Here is a 27,955-nt window from a genome sequence, read left to right as displayed (position 1 = left end):
ACAGTTTCAATGCAAACTTGAATTAGCTGGAGGTGTAGAGTACATTCCAGTAGACTAGAATGATCAGAAATTCATGCAATATTGTATTGCAGACTAAAACCATCCCACGTTTTTGGATTCTATTACATTTTGGTTCCATTTATATGAATCAGAAGCTTGTCAACAAGTCGAACCACTAGTCCCAGAGCAAGATTTCAACGTCATCTCCCTTCCATGCATGACAATGGGTCTTTGGCGTACTGCAAAATCATTGATCATCTGTTACAGAAAGTTATAAGCAAAAAGTCTCACATAAATCATGGCGATGATTGGCGACCCACTAGTGTTGTTAATGGGACCTGGTGAAAAGATAGAAATTAGGGCAGTTAATCACAAAAATATCACATCCAAGGAGTTTCAACCTTTTCTATGCTACGTTGCCAAACATCCAAAAAGGGAATTCCCAAACCACTACCAATGATAAGTTATGGGACAAGCCACTCAGGATTGGATAAAAATGGAGGGGGAGGTGACAACTAATTTATGGCAGTGATTTGGGATTACTGGTTTGTTTAGGGGGCACACATCTAGAAAGAATTTTTCCAAAGAAGGGGGGAAAACCCTATTTGATCATGAAGGTTCTGTCTAGTTCCAAGAGAAATGAAGTGAAACTGAAAAAATATATATAAAAACTTTTCTTATCGTTACCAACAATAACTGTCCAACCTCTAAAAAAAAGAAAACTCTATCAATGTAGTAACTACATATGACTTCACTTTTCAATTAAATTACCCAGATTCGATTAGAGAAGTATGATAAAAGGCAAAAAATCTGTTTGAGAAGGGTTGAAAAGTTTTATCATATGCAGTAAATTTCCAAGTTAGGTGCATAATGTGATTAGAGAAGATCAAATTTTGTTCTTGTTTGATTCTACTTCCCTTCATCTCACTTCACTTGTAACCAGATGAACCAAAAAACAATTTGGGTAAGTCTAATCTTTTCCTATATCAAAGACATGGAATCACCAAAACCAATACACACAATTATGCGAAAAGCCAATTCTCAATTAAGTGGATCTTGAAAATAAATTCAAATAAATAGAATAAACCACATCATACAACCCAGGAAGATCACCACCCGATGTGTGCAGCTGTAAAAACCCTAAACAATGCATTGGGCTGTGGTGTAGATGGTTACTCTCATCTAATCAGAAGAACACAGATCAGATATCATGTACCATGGCTCATAAATCATCATGCAAATAAAGCATCTAATGCATAAAACACCTGGAAAACTACTAAACCAGCCATACCTTAATGACAAAGTCATCTGGAGTAGAGAATGTCGTAGTGGCCAGGTCGGTAGAGCAAAGTTATGAAGGGTTTCATGGTGCCAGAACCCGCTGCAGCGAGAGCCTGTGGATCACTAACAGGAATGAAATCATGATGATTCACACTGACACCACCAGTATCACAGGAACTGCGGTCAAGGTACATCACACGTATTGGCACACCCAGAGCATCTGACAAGGCAGTGATGTGCACGTGATCGCTCTCTTCTCCCATTGGTTCCACAGATGTCTTGCAAAACTGTTTCAACATGTCAAAGTCTGCTGCAGGGGTACTTGAATGCATGTGTGTGTGTGTGTGTGTGTGTGAGTGTGTGTGTGAGAGAGAGAGAGACAACACCTTAAAATGGAATTTTAGGACAAGATAAAAGAGTTCCAAAGGTAAACTGTTACTCTAAAATTGGAGGGACTCCAAATCAGAGCCTGCTCTAATGATCAGACTTCTGTAATTCTCAATCTTACGCTATTGTCTTATAAAATCATGTACTTTCTGAAGCCCTAAACTGGACCATATAACACCTGAGACCCATGGAAAATCCTCCGGATCCTCTACTAAAGGCCTACTCTACCCATCCTTTTTTGAAGGAAGCTTAACAATTAAAAACTAGCGTTAAAATGCATCTTTAAACCACAGAAAATAATTTACTTCTAGGACACGAAAGTGAACATTCCACTTTTTCCCATTATTTTACACTTCAATTTCACCTAAAATATATGGCTAAACGTATATTAACTTTCTTTTAATCATAAGCCCAAATCTTAAAAGGGAGAGAAGAATTAAAGGAATTAAAAGTGAACATAAGCTAGCCTCTCTCCTAAACTGTTAGCAACTTAGCATTTAAGATGAAATGAAATTGAACAGACCTGCTCGACTGATGCATTTGTTAAGCCCATAATAAATGGTTCAAAAAAGTCGAAACGCCTTCGTATCTCACCAGAGGTGACAAATCTAAAGAACATTACAACTGGACAATGAACGTTATTAGAAGAAATTCCAAAGCATAAAATACATTAATACATCAATCTGCTTAACATATCTCACCATAGTCAGAAATTGCTTGATCTCGGCTCCTCCTCACAAGCTCATCATGACTGAAACAAGAAAAGATGTACATGTTGTAATCTCCCAGAGAATCTTCTGATCTAGATGGATGTACTAAAAAAAGGGCGTACCCAGTGCACAAGGCTCCCGCCACTGCGGGGTCTGGGGAGGGTCATAATATACGCAGCCTTACCCCTGCTTTCGCAGAGAGGCTGTTTCCAGACTTGAACCCATGAGCACTTGGTCAGAATGGAGCAACCTTTACCAATGCACCAAGGCCCTCCCTCATCTAGATGAATGTACTAATGTTGACAAATATCTCTTGCATTATGCAACGCCAATTCTTTCATTGTTTCATATAAATGTGTCAAGGAGAAAGAACAAGTGCACGGCCATCACCTTATGGAGGATTCATTTCCTTGATGGACACTCTCAAGCTGCTCGAGGAATAACTGAAAGTTATACTTGCAAGGATTAGAATTTAATAGTTGGTGAAAAATGGAAAGACGTTACAAAGAACAAACTGTTAAGAGAAAATTTAAATCCAGGGATAAGTTTGAGAAATCTTTGTACAGTGAGCTATGTATAATAATTAAATTCATAGTCAAGCCATCTAGGAGAGTTAGGAAGGGCCTGCAATACCATTCATTATTATTTTTCACTTTACTAGCTCTGTTCTTATCATTTCCTTAGTTAATCTTAAAACTTCTAACCACATCCATACCATGGGGAACTTTCTGATTTGTTCTGTGGAGTGTAGCATGACATTTGTGTCTTCTCTAGTTTGCTAATACTAATACCATCACAAACTTATGGGTTTAATCCGAAAAGCTATAAATTAATGGAGGAGGAGGATCTTATATAAAAATCTTGATATTGTATTTGCAAGGAAAAAAAAGGAAACAACCACTTCATCAAAAAGCAAGCCATTTATCCTTCTTCTCAAAACAGCCACTATAAGTCCAACATGCTGGTAGTTAAAGAATTGCTGCAGCAACAACTGATAAATTAAGTTGACTCTATCAACTGCAATAAAGACAGCTGAAACAGACTAGGCTATCGATTAGTATTTATCTGGATGATCAGTTACAAGTCAATCTGATGTAGATTCATCAGCAAAATAGGCTTGTTTTATTAGGAATAAGTCTAGGGCTGGGTTCTATACATGTTGGGCCTTTGATCCCATGGGTTTTCAATGTAAAAGGCCACTTTTATGGGCCTAAAATATGGGTAATTAGGTTGCATACGGGATTAGCTGTTTTAATTCCTTAGTTTTTATTTTTATGTAATTAGTGGTCATGTGATCATTTAAAGTGGCCAAGTGACTTGGTTAAGTGGTCATGTGATGTAAGTTGGGCTGGATTAGGACTCTATAAGTCCAGCCATGTTTAGAGTCTATTTCCTTTGGTATTTCACTTTCCTAGTCAGTTTAGGTTACCTATTAGGTTAAGGATTGGGTTAGGCCTTTCCTTTTTAGTGTAGGAGTCTAATTTTGAGTCTTTTATATAAGATTGTAAGGGGTTCAAACATTAAACACGAATTTGTTAATAAAAAAACTGTTGCTTGCTGCCATTGCTGTTGCTGCCCTGCTTTGTTGAGTGTTGCCTGGTGAGTCATATCAAGGTGAAGGGACTGATGGATCTCCAGTTGACTCCTTGCGTCTTGTAAACCGGGAGGATTTGTTATAAGGGATTGGTGGATCTCCAATCGACTCCTTGCATCTTTTAGATCGGGAGGACCTGCTTCTAGTCTTCAAGCTGCTGCCATTGAAGACCAACAACTCCAAGTAAGTATTTGACATTGTTAGCTGTTAAATTATGTACACCATGGTATTCTGGTCTTTTGGGTATTTTATTTATTTTTTATTTATGTATTTATGAGTAAGGGTAGAAATGTAATTAGGGCTGTGACACTGTTTATGTGAACAGTATCATGAATAGTATCGTAAATAGTGTTTTCCCTTGTAATCTCTTTTATTATTATTATTATAAATAGAGACCTTGACTAATTTCATAGATCATTCAAGCATTATTCCACAAACCTGTTTTGTTAACATGGCATCAGAGCCAACATTTCGATGTGCTTGTGTTTCCTCCCCTTGAAATTCCTCCTTTGGCTGCTGCCCAGCCTCCTTTGGCTGCTATCCCTTTATCTGTAGGGACACCTTTACAGGGGGAGTGTATAGGAAATAATAGTGGTAATGATCATTGTCAGGGGGAGTTGACTCTAGTCCAGAGAACCATCAGTGAATTTCAGAAGAGAATTGACAACTCTAATATCATCACCTACAAGAGACACTCCAACAGAGGGCAGCATCAATCCACTGTGGCACCAATACCTATCCAATTGCCGACCCAGGATTCAGATCCTCCTCCTCATTGTGGTGAGACCTCTCCTTCCGATCTACCTATTGCTCATCGAAAAGGTACTAGGACTTGCACCCTGCATCCCATTTCTCGCTTTGTTTCTTATAGTTCTCTTTCTCCATCTTTTCGTGCATTTGTGTCATCTCTTTCTTCTGTTTCTATTCCTGAAAATTGGCAGGAAGCATATACAGATGGAAAGTGGAAGGCAGCTATGTTGGAAGAAATGAGAGCTTTAGAAAAAAACAACACTTAGGATCTTGTAACCCTCCCTCCAGGAAAAAAACCAGTGGGATGTAGTGGGTGTTTGTGGTCAAACAAAAGATTGATGGGTCTGTGGATCGGTTTAAGGCACGTTTGGTTGCAAAGAGCTTCACCCAAACATATGGGATTGACTATCAGGAAACTTTTGCCCTTGTTGCAAAATTGAATACAGTTCGGGTTTTACTATCGTGTGCAGTTAATCTTGGATGGGATCTCCAACAATTGGATGTGAAGAATGCCTTCCTAAATGGGGAACTTTGTGAGGAGGTATACACAGATATTCCACTAGGTTTTTCTTCTGTCAATAATGAAGGCAAGGTGTGCAAATTGAAGCGAGCACTGTATGGGCTGAAGCAGTCACCTCGAACATGGTTTGGTCGGTTCCATAAGGCAATGACATCTGTTGGCTACAAGCAAAGTAATGCTGATCATACTCTCTTTATAAAGAGGGCTGGTGAGAAGCTCACTGTTCTTAGAGTGTATGTGGATGACATTGTGGTTACAGGCAATGATGGGGATGAGATCAGCCAGTTGAAGAGGTTTATTGGGAAGGAATTCGAGATTAAAAATCTAGGGCCGCTACGGTACTTTCTTGGGATTGAGGTTGCCAGATCTTCTAAAGGCATCTTTCTCTCCCAAATGAAGTATGTCCTAGACTTGTTGGCTGAAACTGGTATGTTAGGATGTCACCCTTCAGATACTCCTATGGAGGCTACTGTTCGTCTCAAAGAAAAGGAGGGTGAACCTGTTGATAAAGGCCGGTACCAACGCCTAATGGGAAAGCTAATTTATCTCTCACACACTCGTCCAGATATTGCTGTTGCTGTGAGTACTGTGAGTCAGTTCATACATGATCCCTATTCTTCTCACATGGAGGCTGTTCTTCGGATTCTCCACTACTTGAAGTCAGCTCCTGGAACAGGCATTCTTCTGTCTCCTAATGGTAACCTACGGGTAGAGGCGTATACTGATGCTGACTGGGCTGGTTCTGCAGATCGGAAGTCTATCTCTGGGTACTGTTCTTTTGTAGGTGGCAATTTGGTCACTTGGCGTAGCAAGAAGCAAAATGTGGTGGCTCGTTCTAGTGCTGAAGCCGAGTTTCGGGCTATGGCACAAGGCATTTATGAGTTACTTTGGTTGAAAGGCTTGCTACAAGATCTTGGTGTACCTGTTCATCTTCCCATGATGTTGTACTGTGATAACAAAGCTGCAATCAGCATTGCACACAACCCGGTACAGCATGATCGCACTAAACATGTTGAAGTGGACAGAAATTTCATCAAGGAAAAGTTGGAAGAAGGGTTGATTTGTGTTCCCTTTGTGAAGTCTACTGATCAGGTTGCTGATATCTTCACTAAGGGATTATCTGGGAAATTGTTCCATCCCATTCTAGTCAAGTTGGGCATGATTGATATATTTGCACCAACTTGAGGGGGAGTGTTAAATTATGTACACCAGAATACCATGGGGGTATTCTGGTCTTTTGGGTATTTTATTTATTTTTTATTTATGTATTTATGAGCAAGGGTAGAAATGTAATTAGGGCTGTGACACTGTTCACGTGAACAGTATCGTGAATAGTATTTTCCCTTGTAATCTCTTTTATTATTATTATAATTAGAGAGCTTGACTGATCTCATAGATCATTCAAGCATTATTCCACAAACCTGTTTTGTTAACATTAGCCATTCCCCTTCTCCTAATCCTCTAAACCCACTCCCATCAATCCCCATTGCCAATACTTAATCTTTACTACCTTCCTTATCCACCATTAATACCATCGATCCATTAGAACCCTAAAACCTGCAACTATTCTTCTTTCCTTCTAGAAGATCACATGTAAGGTGATTTTCGCGAGAATTCTGCCTAACCAAATCTGACCGTTAGAACCTGCTAAAATTTGATTGAATCTTCCTCAAACCCTAATAGAGACTCTATCCAAATTTCAGTACCATCCACCCAGCCGATTGTCTGAAATTACACTTTTACCCCTCTCTCGAAACCTCTATAACTCCAGATTTAACCATCTCATTTAGTTGTAACTTTCAGCATATATTCCCCTCCATCCTTCCCACACTCAACCTAAAGCCCTAGCCCTAAATCTACCTCTAAACCCTAAATTCCATTACTCTCCTCTTTCCCAAAACCCAAAACCCGAAACCCTAATTTTCTGATTTTTAAATTCTCACTCAAATCTCATTAAACCCATCTCATTAGACTCCTCTACACTTGCCTAGCTTTACCAAATAAGGTCCAAATCCATTAATTTAAACCTAACCCTAACTCTAGCCTAAATCCTCAATTCTACCCCAATCGGCCAGCAGATTGAAAGGTCTTGGTTACTTGGCTCCTAGTAGACCCTTTGTCTATCTAGGACTACATTACAATCAATCAATCACCTAAGTACTGTCTTGGACTTTCTACAAGAGACAAGGAAAATAGTAATATGTTCATAGATTCAATTGGAGCAAAATACATGTAACATGAGTCCAAAACCCTTGGAAAATCATCCATATAGGGGTTCTAAGAGAACTGAAATTATACAAGGCATTCATCTAAACCATGGTGTTAGCAAGATAGGAATTAGGGAAATGGCTTAAGTGAATTGTTTGTTCACTCAGCCCCTTCATTTATATCTTTCCTGTACAGGCGACTATGCTAGTAATAGGGAATAAACACATAGAAATAAGTAAAAAACCAAAAATACCCTTATAGGGTAACATAACTCAACACTCCCCCTCAAGTTGGGGCATAGATATCACACATGCCCAACTTGACTAGACTAGGATGAAATAACTTTCCACTTAGCCCTTTTGTAAAGACATCAGAACAGCAAGTTGATCATCAGACTTCATAAAAGGTATACAAATCTGCCCACTTTCTAACTTCTCCTTGATGAAGTGTCTGTCGATCTCCACAAGCTTGGTACGATCATGTTGCACTGGATGGTGGGCAATGCTGATTGTTGCTTTGTTGTCACAGTACAACACCATTGGAAGATGAACAGAACCACTAATATCTGGGAGTAAACTCTGAAGCCACAATGACTCACATATGCCCTAAGCCATGGCATGGAATTTTGCTTTTTACTTCGCCATGTGACAAGGTTACCTCTTACAAAGAACAATAACCTGAAATGGATTTCCTGTAAGGGTTACCACCCTAGTCAGCATCTGTGTACGCCTCAATGTGAAGATGATCATGCGGAAACAGGAGAATCCCTTTTCTTCGAGCTGACTTCAAGTAATGGAGAATACGAAGAACAATAGCCATATCAGTGGAGTAGGGATCATGCATGAACTAACTGACCAAGCTTACAGCATATACAATGTCCGGTCTAGTGTGGGAGAGATAGATTAGTATTCCCACCAACCGTTGATATCGCCCCTTATCAACCGGATCACCATCCTTCCCCTGCAGGCGAGTAGTAGTTTCCAAATGAGTGTCACATGGATGACATCCTAACAACCTAGTCTCTGACAGTAGGTCAAGAACATATTTCCTTTGGGAGAGAAAAATGCCTTCAGGAGAACGGACAACTTCAATCCCAAAGAAGTACTTGAGCTGTCCTAGGTCATTTATTTCAAATTCTCGACTCTGGAAGGTCTTCAGGTGGGAAACTTCTGCTGAATCATTATCGGTCACAACTATGTTATCGACATAGACTATAAGAAGAGTGACCTTATCCCCTTTTCGCTTGATGAATAAGGTATGATCGGCATTGCTCTGTTTGTATCCTACAGAGATCATTGCTTTATGAAACCTACCAAACCAAGCCCTAGGGGATTGCTTCAGCCCATACAATGCCCGCTTCAGCCCATACAATGCCCGCTTCAGTCTTGTCACAAGAGAAACCTGAAGGAACTTCCATGTAAACCTCCTCTTCCAGCTCTCCATGGAGGAATGCATTTTTCACATCCAATTGTTGCAAGCCCCAGCCTAGGTTAACAGCATATGAAAACAAAACCCGAACAGTGTTCAACTTTGCAACTGGAGCAAACGTCTCCTGATAATCAATCCCATAGGTCTGAGTAAAGCCTTTGACCACAAATCTGGCCTTATATCTGTCCACAGTTCCATCTGGCGTCTGCTTGACAACAAACACCCATTTACAACCAACTGGTTTCTTACCCAAAGGAAGAACCACCAGCTCCCACGTCTCACTTTTTGATAAGGCCGTCATCTCTTCCATCATGGCTGCTTTCCACTTTGGATCTGCAATTGCCTCCTGCCATTTTGTAGGAATAGAAACAGAGGAAAGAGAGGACACAAATGCACTATAGGAAGGAGACAAAGCATCATAGGAAACAAAATTGGAGATGGGATGTTGGGTGCAAGACTTGATGCCTTTGAAGGTAGCAATAGGTAAATCAAGAGAAGGATCCTTACCAGGTGGTGTAACAGAGGCTGGATCTGGATCAAGTTCTGACAATTGGAGAAGTGGTATAGTAGTGGTAGTCTCAACTTGCTCTTTATGCTTCCGAGTATAGACTTAATTAACAGGAATCTGACTTACAAGTTTACGCTCCCCCTGAATAGGAATCACACGGGAGACAGAGGTGGGAGGTACTGGAGAAGAAGGCTCCCCCTGAACAGGAGCCGGTAGGAGAGCAGACACATCTTCGAACCCTGGATCATGCTCCCCCTGAAGAGGTGGCTGTGAATAATATGTCAGGGCTTCATGGAAGATAATATCCATGGTAACAAATGTACGCCGAGTGGGTGGATGAAAACACTTGTAACCTTTCTGGGTGACGGAGTAGCCCAAGAAAATACGCTGAATGCTCCGAGGATCAAGTTTGCCATGAAGTTGATGGATGCAAGCATAGCAAATACAACCAAATATTTTTGGGGAAACCACAAACAAGGAAGAACCTTGAAGAAGGTCAACAGGGGCAAGGCCATCAAGAATAGGAGTAAGCATGTGGTTAATGCGGTAGGCAGTGGTGAGGATAACATCACTCCAATATTGAGGAGGAACCTGCCGTGCAAACATAATTGCCCGAGCCACTTCTAGAAGGTGCCTGTTTTTCCTTTCAGCCACTCCATTCTGGGCCGGGGTGTCTGCACAGCTGACCTGATGAAGGATGTCATTGTCAGCCAAATAATTCTGGAACTGACCTTCCATGTATTCCCTGCCATTGTCACTTTGCAGACTTTTTAAGGTGGCATTGAATTGGGTTTGAACCATACGATGAAATAGCTGAAAACATCGAAAAACCTCACTCTTGTGTTGCATTATATATACCCAAGTGGTCCTAATAAAGCAGTCAATAAAGGAAACAAACCATCTATGGCCAGAAATGGAAACACAACGGGCAAGGCCCCACACATCAGTATGAACTAAAGCAAAAGGAGAAATACTTCTTTTATTTAATGGAGAGTAAGTGGAACGAGTCTGTTTAGCCAAAACACAGGCTTCACATAAAAACTCATCCTTTTTACATTCTTTAACTAACTGAGGAAACAAAAAAACCAAAGTTCGAATAGGAGGGTGACCAAGCCGACAATGCCATAAATGGAGATCCAAAGAAGTGGCTGAATGTAACTGATGAGCAAGGGATGAAGCTGACGGTGGACAAGTCTGACCTATATCGAGGATGTAGAGACCACCATGTACCTTACCACCCCCAATCGTGTGTCCTTTCACCAGATCCTGTATGACACAATGAGAAGGAAAGAAAGTTACTTTGCAGTCCAAATCTTTAGTTAAACTACTAATGGAAAGAAGATTGGTAGAAAAGGAAGGAACATGCAAAACAGAATTTAATGTAAGGGTAGAAGAGCAACGAATGGAACCCTTTCCATTAATAGGAGAAAAAGAACCATTAGCTACTCGAACACTATATTTGCAAAAGAAGGAGAATACTGGTGAAACACATGGGAAGAACCAGTCATGTGGTCAATGGCACCAGAGTCTATAATCCAAGGAACAGAGACAGCCGATGCACAATGATTACTGATGGGAATACCTGAGGCAAAGTAAGAACCAGAAGGGGTAACAGGTGCAGATGCCATGGTAGGCTTAGCGGAAGAGGCTTGTAGCATGCGACGGAAAGCCAAGAGTTCATCCTGAGTAGGCCCGATGTCAGTAGATGGGGCAGCAGCAGCGGTAGCAAAAGACTCCGTAAGATGGGCCTTGGGCTTGGACTTCACACGACCCCGTTTGGCCTCAAAATCAGCAGGCTTCCCATTTAACTTCCAGCATTGAGCCTTGGTGTGATAAGGTTTGTTGCAGTGTTCACACTTGACAGGACCCTTGGAGGCAGCATTACCACCATCAGTAAGGGTAATGGGAGTGGGGCTGGAAGTAATCTGGAGGGTAGACTTTTCAATAGTAGGAGTATGTAGCATTGCAGTACGGCGAGTCTCCTCAGTATGAACCAAAGCGAAGGACTGCTCTAGTGTAGGAAAGGGAGAGCGGCTCAGCACTTGCATGCGAATAGGGTCATACTCCACATTCAAACTTGTCAAGAAGTCGTATACACGGATTTTGCCGATGTGTTTTCGATAGGCAGCAATATCAACAGGTGTAGATGGTTGATAGTCGGAGTAGTGGTCCAATTGCTGCCACAAGCTTTTGAGAGCAGCATAGTACGCCAAAACAGACAGCTCCTTCTGAGTAGTGTCATGAGCCTTCTTTCGAATTTCATACACCTGAGCATCATTCCCAACGCGTCCATAAGTCTCCTTGGCGGCAGTCCAGATTTGATGGGCAATCTCCAGAAGCAAAAAATTACCAGACAGATCTGGTTGCATAGAATGGATCAAATAGAACATCACCATAGCATCATGTGACATCCACTTCTCTTGCGGAGAACCAGTTTCAGCTGACATGGGGATAGTACCAAGGATATGGCCAGTAAGGCCACAACCAGCAATGGTCAAGTAGTTAGTCCGAGACCATGTGAGGTAATTTGTGCCATCGAGTTTGATAGGAGCAGCCAGGCGAAGAAATTCTGTCCGAGATTGGCTATCAAGCCCAGAGGTTGCTGAAGAAGAGTCTGAACCTGTCATTGGTGCAGCCAAATGATGAAGGGAACAAGCAATGACCTAATGGAGTCAGCCACAAAGAGTCAAGAACCTTCAGATCGATATGAGAGAAAATCGATCTCAAGAAAAGGGGAAACAGAGATCTCTCGAAAGATGCACAAATAAGGGCTGAAACTGAGGTTGAAGGAAGCTTGTGATTGTAGGAATTAGCTCCAAAAGAAGCAGCAATAATAGGCAGCCAAGCAGCCCTAACCCAGAAATCGATTGGAGTTAGGTTTTTGAACAGAAAAACTCAAAAAAATCGATTAGAGGGTAGAAGCTGCAAAGGAGAGATGGGAAAGGTTGATAGTTGCTGGTTAGGGTTGCAAGGGAAGCTCCAATCAAGGGAGGATCATCCTACAACTATCGAGGCTGAAACTTCAAAATCGCAAAGGGAAGAGCAGCAACTATCGGGCATAGAGATGGGTTATATCATGAAGAAGATGAGGTGGTGTTAAGGGCAGCAATTAGATCGTAAGATCACCTCATTAGTGCTGCCCTTGACTATGATCTAGTTGCTGCCCCTTCTCACCTCTTTTTTTTCCTAATTCATGACCTAATTTTCCTGTTCGATGGCTGCTGCTGGTTCCCTCTTGCGGAAATTGGAGCTTCCATATTTTATTGCAGATCAGGCCTGAGTTTATTGGGACTGTTTCTCCCTATATTGGAGCACTTCTGCGACACTGGACTGCTGTTTTCCAGCCTCATATTGGTACTGAAGACCCCTTTTCCCACTCGATCTCTTATTTTCAGGGTTTTCCTACAACAAAACCCTGAACCTTATCGATATTGGGATTAGGGCTGATTACAGTTGCTGTTTGTTTTTGGTTTTATTCTTCATCAAAGGCATACCCTGCAGGCTCTTGGACTGATTCACCTGGCTTCATCTGCAGCATAGTTTTGGTTTCCTCTCCCCCCATCGATTGCTTTTTTTTTGGGTTTCTTCCAAACCCTAACTTAATCAATATTGGGGAGGGCTCCTTGTTTGCTGCTGGTTTTTTGGGTGGTGTGTTTTCCATCCCTTGTTTGGCTTCTTCAGTGGCTTTCTCTGCTGATCAGCTCCTCTCTGCACTATGGGTGACTCCACTGATATCTCCACTGCCACATCTGATCAGGTTACCAATGACAAGTCTGATTTTCGTGATCTCCACCCTAACCCTATCAAGTTAGACGGCAGCAACTATCTTCTATGGTCTCGATCAGCCTCTTTTGCTATTGCTGGTCGTGGCCTCACTGATTATATTGATGGGATTATTCCTATGCCGACTACCCCTGGTGCTGCCCGGACTAAATGGCTAGCCCACAATGGTCTTCTTATGTCCTATTTGGTTGGTTCTATGACTTCGGATCTTGCACAGGGTTTTCTTTTACTTGATACGGCTTCTCAGATTTGGGCAGCATGTAAGTAGACATATGGGCAGCTTGGTAATGATGCTCAGGTTTATGAGCTTCGCAAGAAGGTTCTTCATACTACTCAAGGGGACCTAACTGTGTCTAAATATTATGCCACTCTCTGCAGCCTTTGGCAGCAATTGGACCATTTTTCAGATTATCACCCTGATACTGCTGCCAACATAGTTGCATATAAGAAGCATGTTGACAAGATTCGGGTTTATGACTTCTTGGCTGGGTTGAATGTCGAATATGACCAGATACGTGTTTAGGTGTTGGGCCATTCACCTTTTCCCACACTTGAACAATCCTATGCCCTGGTCTCTTCAGAAGAAAACCGCAGGGCTGCTATGTTTACTTCCTCCTGTTTCGGACAGATCAGCTCTCCAGACTGCTGCCCCTATTGGTACGTTATCTGATGGTAGTTCTACTTCCAGTCCTATTACATGTGACCACTGTCACAAGCCTTATCACACCAAGGACAAATGCTGGAAGCTTCATGGGAAACCGGCTGACTTTGAAGCCAAGCGGGCTGCCAAGAAAAACCTAAGAGCAAGGCACATCAATCTGAATCTGTTGCTACAGCCCCAGCTACGGACATTGGTCTATCCAGGATGATCTACAGGCTTTCCTGCGTGTACTCAGGTCTTCCGCTGCTGCGGCCTCTACTACTTCCGCTGCTACTGCCAATTCCTCGGCTCCTTCAGGTTCTTATTTTGCCCGGTCAGGTATCCCTTTTGGTGGTCATTGTGCTTCGTAGCTTCCCATCCTGGATAATTGATTCCGAGCTACGGATCACATGATCGGCTCTTCTAGCTTATTTTATAGATACTCTCCCACTTCGGAAAGACAAGGTCAAAGTATCGATGGTTCCCTTTCCTCTATCTCTCGGAAAAGGGATCATCAATCGCACTTCAAACCTCCCTTTGTCTTCTGCTTTACATATCCCTAATTTTACTACTAACCTCATTTCCATTAGTAGTATTACTCGTGATCTTAATCGCAAGGTAACCTTTTTCCTTCCCATTGTGTTTTTCAGATCCAGGCCTGGGAAGACGATTGGATTGGGTAAAGTTCACGATGGGTCAGTATCTGCTGATGATGGTCATCTCTCTCCACCGGTAACTTCTCCACTACATCGAACTCCTTGGTCTCTTCCGAACTTTACCAATGGCACTCTAGATTAGGTCACCCTCCATTAGGAATTTTAGCACATTTATTTCCTTCTTTAGTCACCAAATGTAATAAGGATAACTTTTTTTGTGAGGCTTGTGTTCGCCAAACAGACACGTGCAACTTTTTCTTTATCAAATAAAAGGAGTTCTTCTTGTTTTAATTTGGTGCATTCGGATGTTTGGGGACCTAGTCGTAAGACCTCTATTTCTCGCCACCGTTGGTTTGCCTCATTTATTGATTGTCATTCTCGTAATACTTGGATTTATCTTCTTCCTAAAAACCAAGTTTTTTCTTGCTTTCAACATTTTCATAAAATGATCCGACTCCAATTTAGGCCACTCTTAAGGTTTTACGGAGCGATAATGGCACTAATATAAAGAATCCCAATTTCAACAGACTCCTGATCTGGGATTATACATCGACTAGTTGTGTTGATACCCACCCAAAATGGTGTGGTGAAAGAAAGAATCGCCACTTGTTGGAAGTGGCCAGGGCTTTAATGTTTGTTCGCCATGTTCCATCCCAATATTTGGGTGATGCTGTTCTCACTGCAGCTTACCTTATTAATAAGTTACCTTCACAGGTTCTGGATTCCCTTAGCCCCGCTGACCTTTTACTTGGTGATTCCTCTTTTGTGGTCCCTCCCAAGGTCTTTGGTTGTGTCTGTTATGCTAGGGATACTCATTCCCCTGGCAAACTTAAACCCCGGGGGTTAAGGTGTATTTTTTTGGGTTATTCTCCAACCCAGAAAGGTTACAAGTGTTATTACCCTCCTACCCGCCGTACTATGGTCAGTATGGATGTGGTTTTCCATGAAACCCTTTCCTATTATTCTTCCCCGCCTCTTCAGGGGGAGCACTCTAGTGAAGATGTGGTTCATCCTCTTGGGTTTCCCTTCCCAGCATCACCTATAGCCACCAACCAGCCTCCCATAACTGCTGTCCAGCCTCCCATAGCTGCTGCCCAGCCTCCAGTGGCTGCTGTCCCTTCACCTGGGGGGATTCCAATACAAGGGGAGACCTTGGAAATAGGTGGTGGTAATGTTCCTACTCAGGGGGAGCTGACTCTAGTACAGAGGACCATTCGTAACTTTCAGAGGACCATTGACAATTCCACCATTCTCACTTATAACCGGAGATGTTCTAACAGAGGGCAGAATCAATCTACTGCAGCACCAATACCCATCCAATTGCCGCCTCAGGATCCAGATCCTCCTCCTGGTGAGCCCTCCTTTTCTGATCTACCCATCGCACATCGCAAAGGTACCAGGACCTGCACTTTACATCCTATTTCCCGTTTTGTTTCTTATAGTTCTCTTTCTCCTTCTTTTCGTACTTTTGTTTCCTCCCTTTCTTCTGTTTCCATTCCTAAAAATTGGCGGGAAGCATCTACGATGGGAAGTGGAAGGCAAGAATGTTGGAAGAAATGAGAGCATCAACAAAAACAATACGTGGGATCTTGTAGTTCTTCCTCCAGGGAAAAACCAATGGGTTGTAAATGGGTATTTGTGGTCAGCGAAGCGGATGGTACAGTGGATGATCGGTACAAAGCACGCCTAGTTGCTAAAGGCTTCACTCACATATGGCATTGACTACCAGGAGACTTTCGCACCGTAGCAAAACTCAATACTGTCAGGGTATTGCTATCCTGTGCTGTGAACCTTGGATGGGATCTTCCGCAGTTGGATGTGAAGAATGCCTTCCTCCATGGTGAACTAAGAGAAGAGGTATATATGGACATTCCTCCAGGTTTTTCAAGTCCTGCTACCAAGGGTAAGGTTTGTCAACAAGCGCACTCTATGGCTTGAAGCACCAAGAGCTTGGTTCGATAGATTTCACAGGGCTATGCTTTGTGGGCTACAAAAGAAAGCAATGCTGATCATACCTTGTTCATCAAACGTATGGGTGATAGGGTTACTCTCCTCATAGTTTATGTTGATGATATTGTAGTGCCGCAATGATGGGATGATGAGATAAAAAGGTTAAGCGCTTTCTGGCCGTGAGTTTGAAATTAAGGATCCGGGGACTCTAAAATATTTTCTAGGGATAGAGGTTGCTCGCTCTTCAAAGGGCATATTTGCCTCGGAGAAAGTATGTCCTGGATCTACTATCTCGAAACGGGCTGCTAGGGTGTCATCCTTCGATACTCCCATGAAGCTACGACAAGACTCAAGGAGAAAGAAGGCACACCAATTGACAAAGGTCGTTATCGCGGTTGGTCGGCAAACTTATCTACCTATCTCACACTCGGCCGACATTGCCATTGCGATTAGTATGGTCACCGTTTACGCATGACCCTTATTCTTCTCATATGGAGGTGGTTCTTCGCATCTTACGATACTTGAAGTCCGCTCCGGACAAGGAATTCTTTTATCTTCCAATGGTCATCTCAAGGTCAAGCATACACTGATGCAGATTGGGCTAGTTCATGTGATCGGAAGTCCATCTCTGGATATTGCTCTTTTGTAGGAGGTAACCTCGTCACCTGGCGTAGTAAGAAACAGAATGTGGTGGCTAGGTCCAGTGCTGAGGCTGAATTCCGTGCAATGGCGCATGGCATCTGTGAATTGTTGTGGCTTAAAGGGTTGTTGTAAGATATTGGGGTTGCTGTCCAACTTCCAATGATGTTATATTGTGACAATAAGGCTGCCATAAGCATCGCTCATAATCCTGTCCAACATGATCGTACAAAACATGTGGAGGTAGACCGACATTTCATTAAGGAGAAACTTGAAGCTGGACTAATCTGTGTTCCCTATGTGAAGTCTACCGATCAACCGATCGATGTGTTCACAAAGGGTCCGGAGCGGCAAAGTGTTTCGTCCTTTTCTAGCCAAGTTGGGCATGTGCGACATCTTTGCACCAACTTGAGGGGGAGTGTTAGAATATATGAGCCAGAATACCGTAGGGGTATTCTGGTCCTTTTTCCCACTTTCTCCCTCTTTATTTTCTGTTTTTATTATTCTGTAATTTGACTTTTATTTCTGTGCTTTTCCCCTTGTCGATCTCTATTAGAATAGACATGGGGAGTACTCCTAGTTTGACTAGGAGTGTGCATTCCTTGTTGTTTCTATTTCTGTTATTAGCATTCCTACTTTGATTAGGAGTTGTACTCTTTGATTCTATTACTATAAATAAAGGGCTAAGTGATAGGATTAATCACTTAAGCATTAATCAACTAGTTGTTCTCTCAACACTAAGGGATTTTCTTATTGACACCACTTAAGGTGTGAAATGAATTGTAACCCTACTTTCTTACCCTTTAATATAACACACTTTTTTTTTCAATGAGGGTAAATACTGTCATTTCACATGTATACTCGAGAAATGTGCAAGACAATAACATAAGGATAAGTAACTTTCAAATTATTTTTGAAAACTCTTTTATACCCTACCTTATTGAACTTTTGGGAATAAGACAAGGGGCAAAACTAAATGAAGGTATCAAGTTTTAAATACACCTATAGAGGTTTCATTTAGGCACTCCGTATTACTAATATAGGTTGACTAGGCAACGTCTACATTCTACAAAGCACCTATTCCAACAGACGCCTTAAGGTGAGAAAATCCCTAGGTGTCACCTAGCAGGCTTGACTAAATTACATAGGCAAAGTGACAAGTTACTTCTCAAATCAAAATATCTCTCCATTTTATGTTCACAAGCACATAAAAAGAAACAAGTTTATATGATCAAAAGAATAAAAGAATGCAAATCATAGATTTACCGTAAAAAAATCCTCAAAGGTGAAGTCAGCATATCCCAATCTCTGAAGTGTTTTTTGGCATTCTTCCACGTTTGCAGTGATACGGTCAACTTCTGCTTTGTCCTGTGATTCTAGAATATGCTCCTAATTCCATAATCCATAATTTGTTTAGTAGCTAAAATCACAGGTTGGATTAATTTCCCTACACCACAGAGCCTTTTAATACAAGAATATGGTCCTCCAACTTAATTCCAACAATATCCCAAAATTCCCTTCACTAAAATCACATCAACATGTCAATTTCTGTCAACCAACAAGCCACAGGGTATATCTTCAATTACAAAAGAGCAGATCAAATTCATAACATGTCACTAGGAGTCTAGGCAATACCAGGTATGAAAACATAAAGCTACGAAAGAAGCAGTTGCCGTCACCCCGAGTTCGCCTTATTGCAGAGTATTGTTCACCGAGAATCTGCATATCCAACCATGGAATTTTTGGAGAGCCAAGTAAGTTCTAATTTAGCACCATAAAGTATACAATAAGAGCACAAACAAGAGAAGCAAGAACTGATAAGTGGCAACATTTGGGTAAGTCAATAAGTACACCTGCCAGGGTGAGATATAAGTAAGAAGTTTACTGGCTAAAACAAACCTTTAATTTTTTTCCTGCAAGACGGGGTTGCCTGATTGATACCTGAGATATAAGTAAGAAGCTTACTAGCAAAAACAAACCTTAATTTTTTCCTGCAAGACAGGGCTGCCTGATTGATACTCAGCAGCTAATGTTGAGAGAGGTTCCTGCACTATGCTAGAAATTTTTAGTTTAACATCCAAATACAGGTGACAAACACAAGCCAGAAGGAGGAGGTGTGAGTTTTTTTTTTTTTTTTTTTTTGGGGGGGGGGGGGAAGAGAGAGAGAGAGAGAGAGATGAGATGACTCACACAAAGATACAAATGATACATATGACAATTCTCCTTTTAGACAAAAAATAATGTATATGTGAAAATTTTATTCTTTATTCTTTTATAATTACAAATCTATATACATACCTACACTCCAAAGGCACTCCAAGAGTTTGGATCTTCTCACTTTTGATTCTTAAAAGTTAAAATCTCACTTCATGCTCCCATTCTGCTCCACTCTGATTAGTTAGGACATTCTTGTGAAGGGGGTACACAAATTTAAAGATTTTGCAGGCACAATGTAGTTTGGGGTAATTTTCTCAATGATTTTCTCCTTTATCTGTATTTTTCTAGCAATGATTTAGAGTTATGGAAATTTAATTCCCAAAGGGGCACATTTTGGAGTTCTGTTAGCATTAAATCATTCATCTAAAGTGAGCTCCACGGAAAGGAAGTTGTTTCATAGTTGAGCTGAAATGAAGTATCAAAGGTAAATAGTGCAAAGGATGGGAACATGATTTCCCGTACCAGTTGGGAGAAGCTACAAGCAAAGACACATAATAGTTATTTGAAAAAAGGGTGCAGGGCTGGTGGACTGGCAGACTAGAAACACATTCCAGGTCTGTGTACTTTTGTTTGCCACATGGCAGGTTGGATGGGACTGAATTTTATGGACAAGTAGATCCCAAGGTCCCTTGCTCACATGTCAAGTTTCAGCCCAAACAGAGCTTGCCAAGTGGAAAAACAAAGCATTAAAAAATTAGGAGCTCTAGTACTGGTTGGAGTATCAGTAGACATGCATGGACATACACGGAAATGCATGTCAATAAATAAGAACATACTTGATTGAATTAGGCTCTGAAATTTGACATGTAGCTAATCCAGACCTTGTCTTCTCTAACCAATAGTCAGATGGAAACATCACTATTCCATATTGCTCAAATAGGTATGATAGACCAGACATTTGTTTCTAGTCCACCAGACCAGGGGAAATTTTGCCTTGAAAAAAAAGAGAGAGTAAAGGACTGATAACAAGCAATTGCACAAGAAGTAATTTAAAAGTCAGCAGTAATATTTCAATTTGAAACATCTAATAAAAAAAGTAACTGATAACTATCAAATGCACAAAAAGAAGTATATTTCTAGTCAGCAGAAGAACAAGACAGCAGTGACATTTCACTTTGAATTGTCAAATGGGGAAAAAAATTAAGGTACTATTGGGAACTGAAATATTGGAGTAGGTGTTGAATGCCTTGACAAAAATAGGCCAATTGGCCACAAAGAAACAAAGTCAGAAAGTAGCCTTCCATCCTAGCTTTATTTGAGTTCTTATGATTAGGTATTGTGGAGAAGGAAAGAAGAATTTTTTTCATTAGGGGCTGTTTTTGTTTGTTAAAGTATGGGGCAGTGGTTTTTATTTTTGAATTTATTTTAAAGATTCCAGTCCAACTGTTGAGTTAGCATATTGATCCCTCAGTTTTTGAAAGTAGTATCAGTATGTCAGTAGAGTAGGGGTAAATCTGGTTTATTTTTGAATTTATTTTAAACATTTGAGTGTTTTTGTTTGTTAACTAAAACACTTGATAACAATTAAAATAAAGACATAACTAAGTAATCCCGTATGGCTAGCCTCTACCCACATACTAGGCCCATTACAATAAAAATCCATGGAATCACAGGCCCAACACATACATAACCCAACCCAGAGCTTGTTTCTAATAAAATAAACCCATTTAGGTGATTTATCAACATCACGGGGTAGGCCCAAAATGACCCTAGGAGAAGTGGTGAAGAAAGACATGCATAGCTTAGAACTAGTAAGTAGTAACAAGTATGTCTTTGAATAGGGCTGATCGGAGAAAGAAGATCCATGTAGCCAACCTATTTAGTTGGGTAATGCTGAGTTGAGTTGTATATGAACTGGCAAAGCACTGTCCATAAACTTCAAAAGCTCATGCATTCCATTCTAACCAAACACTCAAATAGAATGCTGGTGGCATTGGTTCCCAGTTCCAAATAATCTCCCCTCTTTATGACCAACTGAACTGCACCCCCACTCTAAAGCCAATCACTAGACACAACACTCCAAGACAGACCAAAGTTACAAACAGTGGACTCCTGTAAGTAATAGCAGTGAAAAAATATATGGATTTGGGCTACCTCCTTTTGATGGCATATGAAAAACCTGCAATGTAGTAAGCCTTAAAATTTTCATGGGAGAGAGTTCTCTCAAGGAGGACAGTCCACATTAATAAATTACTCCAGATCCCGTCTATCCTCATGCTCTTCCCTAGTTTGTTACCATTAATTGGATCTGCATTATGTCACCAATAACAGTCCTCAATGGCAGATAAGTTTCAGAGGGCCTTTATATGAATGGGTTTATTCAAATGGAAGCTCTGTTGATGGAACCAAGGTTCGAGATCTCGCCGAGTTTCTCGGATTTTTGAAATCTCGAGACGAGATTGCTTGCGAGTCTCAAAAGTGCAATATCTCGGCGAGATCTCGGTTGGATCTCGGTTTCAACCCATTATTTTATCCCACCTACCACTTAAATACCTTACCTAATTGGACAAAACTCGACATATCTCGGCGAGATCTTGGCGAGATCTCGGATCTCGGGTCCAGATCTTGGGTTGACCCAAAGTTGAGGCTTCGAGTTGAAAAAAAAAAAATGCACCAACTCGGCGAGATCTCGGCGAGATCTCGACTCGTCTTGGTTTTTCCAAGAGTCGAGTTGGCACCGAGACCCGAGTTTTAGTACCTTGGATGGAACTAAACAGCTATTAATCTAGGCAAAGAAGATAGTTTGTTTCTGATCTGGTTTTTGAATCATCAGAAACCCAATAAAAATATGATCTGGTTTCTGGCTATCTTTACTTCTAGTCGTACAGAATTCATTCACAAAACATAAATAGTAACTCCCAATCTGGCTGATTGCCTCATGAGAAGTTCACTATCAAAACCCTCTGTTATACCAACAGTCACTATTATTTGGAGAAATCGATTCTCTCGACTAGTTAGTCTGGTTTTCATTTGTGAGATGCTCGATCATCTTATAATTTAGGCTTCATCTGAATGCTTTCTCAAATTTTATATGCTTACCCTATTTGTTTGCCATATTGATACCATCTCCCTATTGCTTCACCTGCTATTTCTTCCATTCCATACCATTTCTCTCTGAAGTTTGCAATCACCTCCTGACTCTATTGTAAGTGATACCTGAGAACCAGCTGACCCTGATCACTTGACGCAGAGTCAGACCCTTTCCTCATGATGATATATCTTGGACTCTGCGGTTTAAAAGAAAAATTGCACCTTTTGATAACAATTGTGACCAGACATAGGGTGGCACTAAAATCTCAAGAACTCAAGATTATTTGGTTATAAAGATTTTGGAGGTGTCCAGCCTTTGGTCCTATGAATGAATCATGAAGATGAGGGTTAAAAGGGGAACTAATACACTTTTGCATTGGGTTTTTTCTTTTCTTTCTTTTTTGGAGATATACAGCTTATTTGTATTTTCTTTCTAGAGTTTGTGTCGTTTAGAGGGCCTTGTCTATTCTCTCTCCCCCACCCCCGCTCTCCTTTTCATACAAATACAACTTCACATACCAAAAAGTAATAACAATAAATGGAAAGAAAAATTAATCATAAAAAAGCAAGGAAAAGAAAAGTCAGATGTTTTCTCAGCTTAATAAATGAAGTACAGGATTAATCAACTGACACACAAACAGCAACAGCCACCAAAAGCAAACCACACCACAATATATAGGTGCTTCGAAAGGTGTCATCATTGGCACTTGCCTTGTCCCCAACAAATGGTATTTTCTCAGCTTCTTCAGCAAAGATTGCAGTTTGCTGGTGCATTATATCATCATCTCTGAAGTTGGCCCAATCATCAACAGAATTTGCTGGATTGGAAGTTACACAATCCATTTCCGCATCCACAACAAGCTCTTCCTGAGTTTGCATTGTCTTTCAGATGGAAGATTAAAAAGCTTTGGCTTGCACGCTCTATAGGGCCAAGCAAGGACTCTGGATTCTATCTGCATGTAGTTGCATCAATAAGTTCCAATGATATATTCAAATATTTTAGTTTCAAAAGCAACAGATGAAGCTCCTATAATGCACATTGAACAAATAAAATTCCTCCACAATGAACCTATTAATAACATGAATTTGGACATAAATTACTCTTGAAAATAAGCCCTCCTGACTAATTCTTCAATGGCATTGGAAGGGAGTAGCTGGTAGGGCTGCTGTCCTGTAGCAATTGGAGTAGTTGTGATTGGGGTGGATGGTGGCTGCCATTTTTGCTTGTTTTGGGCCTCTTGGTTTGCTATTATTATCTTTCTTCTTCTCTTTCTTAGTGAATTCTCTCTTTTTGTTGTTGCCAATAAAAAATTAAACAACAACAACTCAGCCTTACCCCAACTGAATGGGGTCGACTACATGGATCCCAGAAGAAACAGAAACTTCAAAAAAAAAAAAAGGAAAGGAGCACACAACGATAACACAAACTCTAGGCCATCGACTCGAGGAGTGTATTAACACCAGCATCACAACATCATAGCCCAACTAAATGGGTTGCCCAAGTGGATCTTCGCTCTCCACTCAGCTCTATTTCAAGTCATACAAGGAGCAAGGCCTAAGCTAAGCATGTCTTTCTTCACCACTTCTCCTATGATTACCTTAGGCTTGCCTCTAGCACTTTTGGTTCCCTCAATTTGAAACAGGTCGCTCCTTCAAACTGGGGCATCCGATGGCCTCCGTTGAACATGACCATGTCACCTCAAACGACTCTCTCTAAGTTTAACACGAATCAGAGCTACTCACAAACCAGATCTAATATGGTCATTTCTTACTTTATCCTTCCTAGTTTTCCCGCACATCCATCTCAACATCCTCATCTCTACCACGCCAAGTTTATTTATATGAAGCATTCCGCACAGTACATCATAGCTGGTCTAATGACAGTCCTATAAAATTTGCCTTTAAGCTTTAAAGGGATACGTGGATCACACAGAACTCTAAGACACACTTCTCTACTTTATCTACCCTATTTTAATCCTCTGGGCAACATCGTCCTCTATGTCTCCCTGCTTATTAATGATTGTTCCCTGATATCTAAAATACTCACTTTGTAGGATCTCCCTCTCACCAATATTCACCGCCTCATTATCCATCCCAATGTTGCTAAAGTTACACACCATAGACTTGGTCTTAGTTCTACATATCTTCAAACCTTTTGATTCCAAGGTTGATCTCCATAGTTTCACTTTGACGGTAATCCCTGCCTTGGGTCTCATCCACCAAAACAATATAATTTGCAAAGATCATACACCAAGGGACCACATCTTGTATGCCTCTGGTTAGGTCGTCCATGATAAAGCGCAAACAGATAAGGGCTTAAGGCTGATCCTTGGTGTAACCCAATTAAAATTGGGAATTCACCGGCTTGGCCCCCCACCATTCTAACGCTAGTCACCGCATCATCATACATATCTTTTATTATGTCTACGTATTTACATGACACTCTTCTCTTCTCTAGGATATTCCAGATTAACTCTCTAGAGATTCTGTCGCAAGCTTTTTCTAAGTCTATGAAGACCATATGTAGATCCTTCTTGCCCTCTCATTTCTCTCCATGAGTCTCCTAAGTAAATTACCTCCATCGAGGATCTTCCAGGCATAAAACCGAATTGGTTTTCTGAAATAGTAGTCTCCTTGCTCAGGTGGGTTTTGATAACCCTCTTCTATACCTTCCTTGTATGACTCATCAGCTTTATGCCCTTATAGTTATTACAACTCTGGATATCTCCTTTGTTTTTTGTAAATAGGGACCACAGAGCTTCTCCTCCATTCATCTGGCATTTTCCTAGTGGTCATAATCTTGTTAAACAGCTTGGTTAACCAAGAAAGACTGCAAAATCCAACATTTTTCCACACTTCAATCGGGATCTCGTCTGGGCCTGGAGCTTTGCCTACTTTCATCTTTCTTATAGCTTCTACTTCAGGAATCCTAATGAATAATGTCGCTTTCCGCAGCCCTATCCCTCGAGGTGTCTTCATTAAGAAGACCTTTGAAGTACTTTGTCCATCTCTCTTCAATGTCCTCATCCTTCATTAGAATCCTCACTTTTAATACATCTAACATGGTCTAAATCTCTGGTCATCCTTTCTCTCACTTTAGCTATCTTAAAGATTGCTTTTTCAAAAAAATCCTTCGAATTCAGGTTGTTATAGAGACCATCATATTTCTTCACCCTTACTTTCCCCACAATCATCTTAGTTTCATTTCTGGCAAGCTAAAATGACCCACATAGACTTGGAAAACTAAAATAACAAAATAGCCAATAAAAACACCAGAACGCCCCCTGTCCCCCCTCACAACCTAAAACTACCAGACTACTCTTACAACCTAACTTAATTAGACTTGCGCCCAAATGCCGAATATAACCAAGTGGCACTCAGAAAAGAAAACCTCTTTTCTAATTTAAATTACGGTTTCATCTCTCACTCAACTCATTTTATATGTTTGGAGGAGGCACATATCATGTGCCTATGGACTTGGAGGGGTAGCTCTCCAATCTACTTATTACTTTATGAATGATGCTCATTTGAGTAATCAGATTGTTGGGATTCATGAAGGTATACCCTATGTTGCTAAGCGATTAATGTCATGACTCAAAGAAAATAAATAGTAGTCATTAACCATATCTGGAACACCAAAAGTGTATCTTTTGGGATCATATCATATTTGTTGGACAGCCTTTATAGACTCTCGGTCACCAATGTTAAATGGCCCAAAAAACAAAAGGAAATAATAGGAGATTACTCAAATATGGTGGTAGATTCTGCAAATTGGACTCATCTTATCTAAAGGCCTCACAACAATTGGGAGGTTGCCCGATTTGCTGGCCTTAAAACAACCATTTACAGGTTGACTTCCAAGGAAGTCAAGTGTTTGATGTAGGAGATGGAGTGATATTTCTTCCATCGTCTATGACCTAGGGAACAGAGTAGGGGAGCTAGCAAGGCTTTCCTTAGGCTTATTACTAGATGCAAACTACAGGCTATCTTGAAATGGGACCCAACAATAGAAATAGTTCACAAGAGTCTTTGCAACTTGGAAAATAGGATACCTTACTAAGGAGAATGGACTATGCCAATCATGGGCAAATCAATGTCTCTCTTCACTATGCAAATTAATGTAGACCCCATTTTCAAGAAATTACGGCATGATGTTCTGTGTAAAATGATTTATATGAGCTTTAAATTCCATAGGCATTGTCAAGCAGACTGCTATCCATGTCACACCAATCATCAATATGTTAGTGTTGTAATGCATTTTCAAATTCTGCAATTTACTACGTCCCTAAATATCGCTGTATCTGGATGAATCACTGAAATGTACATTTCCAACAAAAGCAAGCAATCACTCATTGCATAACTCCTATCGCATGTAGTAATACATACATCACGTGAAGGTCATCGGACACTATCACTTGTAAGCCAGAGTTCAGTTCCATACAAGTTAAGCAATTGGCAAACAACAATTGATTTTGCCATTCTCACTTGCGCATCCATATTCCCCAAAGTACAAAATAGCGGTTTATGTTCTCTGGCTATCTTTCTGTTTTTGGTTCAGTTCCTACAATGATTATGATGAAACCCGAGTTTGGACTTTGGAGTCAATGCCGAGTAAAAGGAGTTAAGAAACACTACAAAACTGCAAGAACGGTGGAAGTGAACATAAACAAATCTGTAACATCATACAAGTTCCCAGCTAACCAGATTCAAATATAACTCAAACAACTTTCTTTTCATTTCCCTTATGAAATTGATAAGAGAATTGCGAAGTATTCTAGGGATTGAAATTTACCTAGTTCGATATCGTCGTCTTATGTAATCAGTTATACTATGCTGGTCCCTCTGCGGAATTTTGAAGTCTTTAAGCGGATCTTGCAAGTTTTCTTCGTATATCAAGAGCTCGGTAAAAGGAATCGGAACATCGAACGTCACATTTAGATCTCATATACGTACGGCGTGTTTGTAACGTAAAGTGCCTAACATTTGCAGTCGCGAGTCGGGACGATGAGAACCTGGCTGTCTACAACCTACACGGCTACACGCACAATTTGGAAAAGGGGATGGGGGTTTCTACTTCCAAGCGAACGCTTAGACGAGCGCACCAATAAGGAGAGAAGACGGTATGGAAGACAGCGAGATCATTTCATATGTGGAGGAGACATAAATGAGTGCGACTTGTGCTAGGCTACATGGCTTCTGCACCAACGTGGGGGCCGATGAGACCACACGGAGGGGCATCAGTTTGGATCAAATTTTTTATTCACAAAGGACAGGACAGTAAATTCATGCGCTTGTGTGAGTTCACCATTGTTGATGCATACGGAGGGACATCAACAATGGTGTCAATCAGCTTGAACACTAAAAGAAGCCCAACTAACAATGTAAATCTAGAATTGGAGACCGAAATTGAGGATAAAATCGAACCAGCAAAAATGAGGTTTTCATTTTCATTTTGGTTCTTTTTTTTTTTTTTGGTAAACATTTTCGATTTAAAAAATGAAATGTCATTTGGTTCTTTTTATTTCATTTTTGGACTACAAAATTTGGATTGAACCATATTTAACAAAAAACGGGGACGACAAAAAAAATAAAACGGAGTCTAATGGTACGGGTTTTAAATGTTAAAAATTACAAACGAATGGTCAACAAATAAA

The 27,955-nt window shown here is 40.8% G+C and overlaps 1 protein-coding gene across 3 annotated transcripts; it reads right to left on the bottom strand.

Annotated features, from left to right (window-relative positions):
• Positions 1 to 27,285, bottom strand: LOC122656917 (OVARIAN TUMOR DOMAIN-containing deubiquitinating enzyme 1-like). Of its 3 annotated transcripts, none has more exons than XM_043851611.1 (10): positions 27,094 to 27,284; positions 23,013 to 23,254; positions 19,034 to 19,099; positions 18,690 to 18,773; positions 18,321 to 18,443; positions 2,769 to 2,821; positions 2,370 to 2,419; positions 2,192 to 2,292; positions 1,292 to 1,568; positions 1 to 239 (listed from the first exon to the last, which is right to left on the bottom strand). In XM_043851611.1, the coding sequence occupies exons 2-9, from the start codon at positions 23,178 to 23,180 to the stop codon at positions 1,305 to 1,307; spliced, it is 909 nt and encodes a 302-aa protein (XP_043707546.1). In that variant the 5' UTR covers positions 23,181 to 23,254; positions 27,094 to 27,284; the 3' UTR covers positions 1 to 239; positions 1,292 to 1,304. The 3 variants fall into 3 exon arrangements, with proteins under 3 accessions (XP_043707546.1, XP_043707548.1, XP_043707549.1); XM_043851613.1 differs by having other exon boundaries at positions 23,013 to 23,250; XM_043851614.1 differs by lacking the exon at positions 1 to 239 and adding an exon at positions 722 to 932 and having other exon boundaries at positions 27,094 to 27,285.
• Between the last annotated feature and the right edge of the window lie 670 nt (positions 27,286 to 27,955).

Source organism: Telopea speciosissima, chromosome 3 (genome assembly GCF_018873765.1).
Source record: "Telopea speciosissima isolate NSW1024214 ecotype Mountain lineage chromosome 3, Tspe_v1, whole genome shotgun sequence".
In the NCBI taxonomy this organism is placed as follows: domain Eukaryota; kingdom Viridiplantae; phylum Streptophyta; class Magnoliopsida; order Proteales; family Proteaceae; genus Telopea; species Telopea speciosissima.
This window is presented reverse-complemented; position numbering and strand designations above follow the sequence as displayed.

Coding starts and splice junctions, on each gene's coding strand:
- LOC122656917 (XM_043851614.1), bottom strand. CDS start 23,180: ATGCAAACTCAGGAAGAGCTTGTTGTGGATGCGGAAATGGATTGTGTA. Junction 19,100..23,012: donor TACCATTTGTTGGGGACAAG/GCAAGTGCCAAT, acceptor AGCATAGTGCAG/GAACCTCTCTCAACATTAGC. Junction 18,774..19,033: donor TCTTGCAGGAAAAAATTAAG/GTTTGTTTTTGC, acceptor TTGGATATGCAG/ATTCTCGGTGAACAATACTC.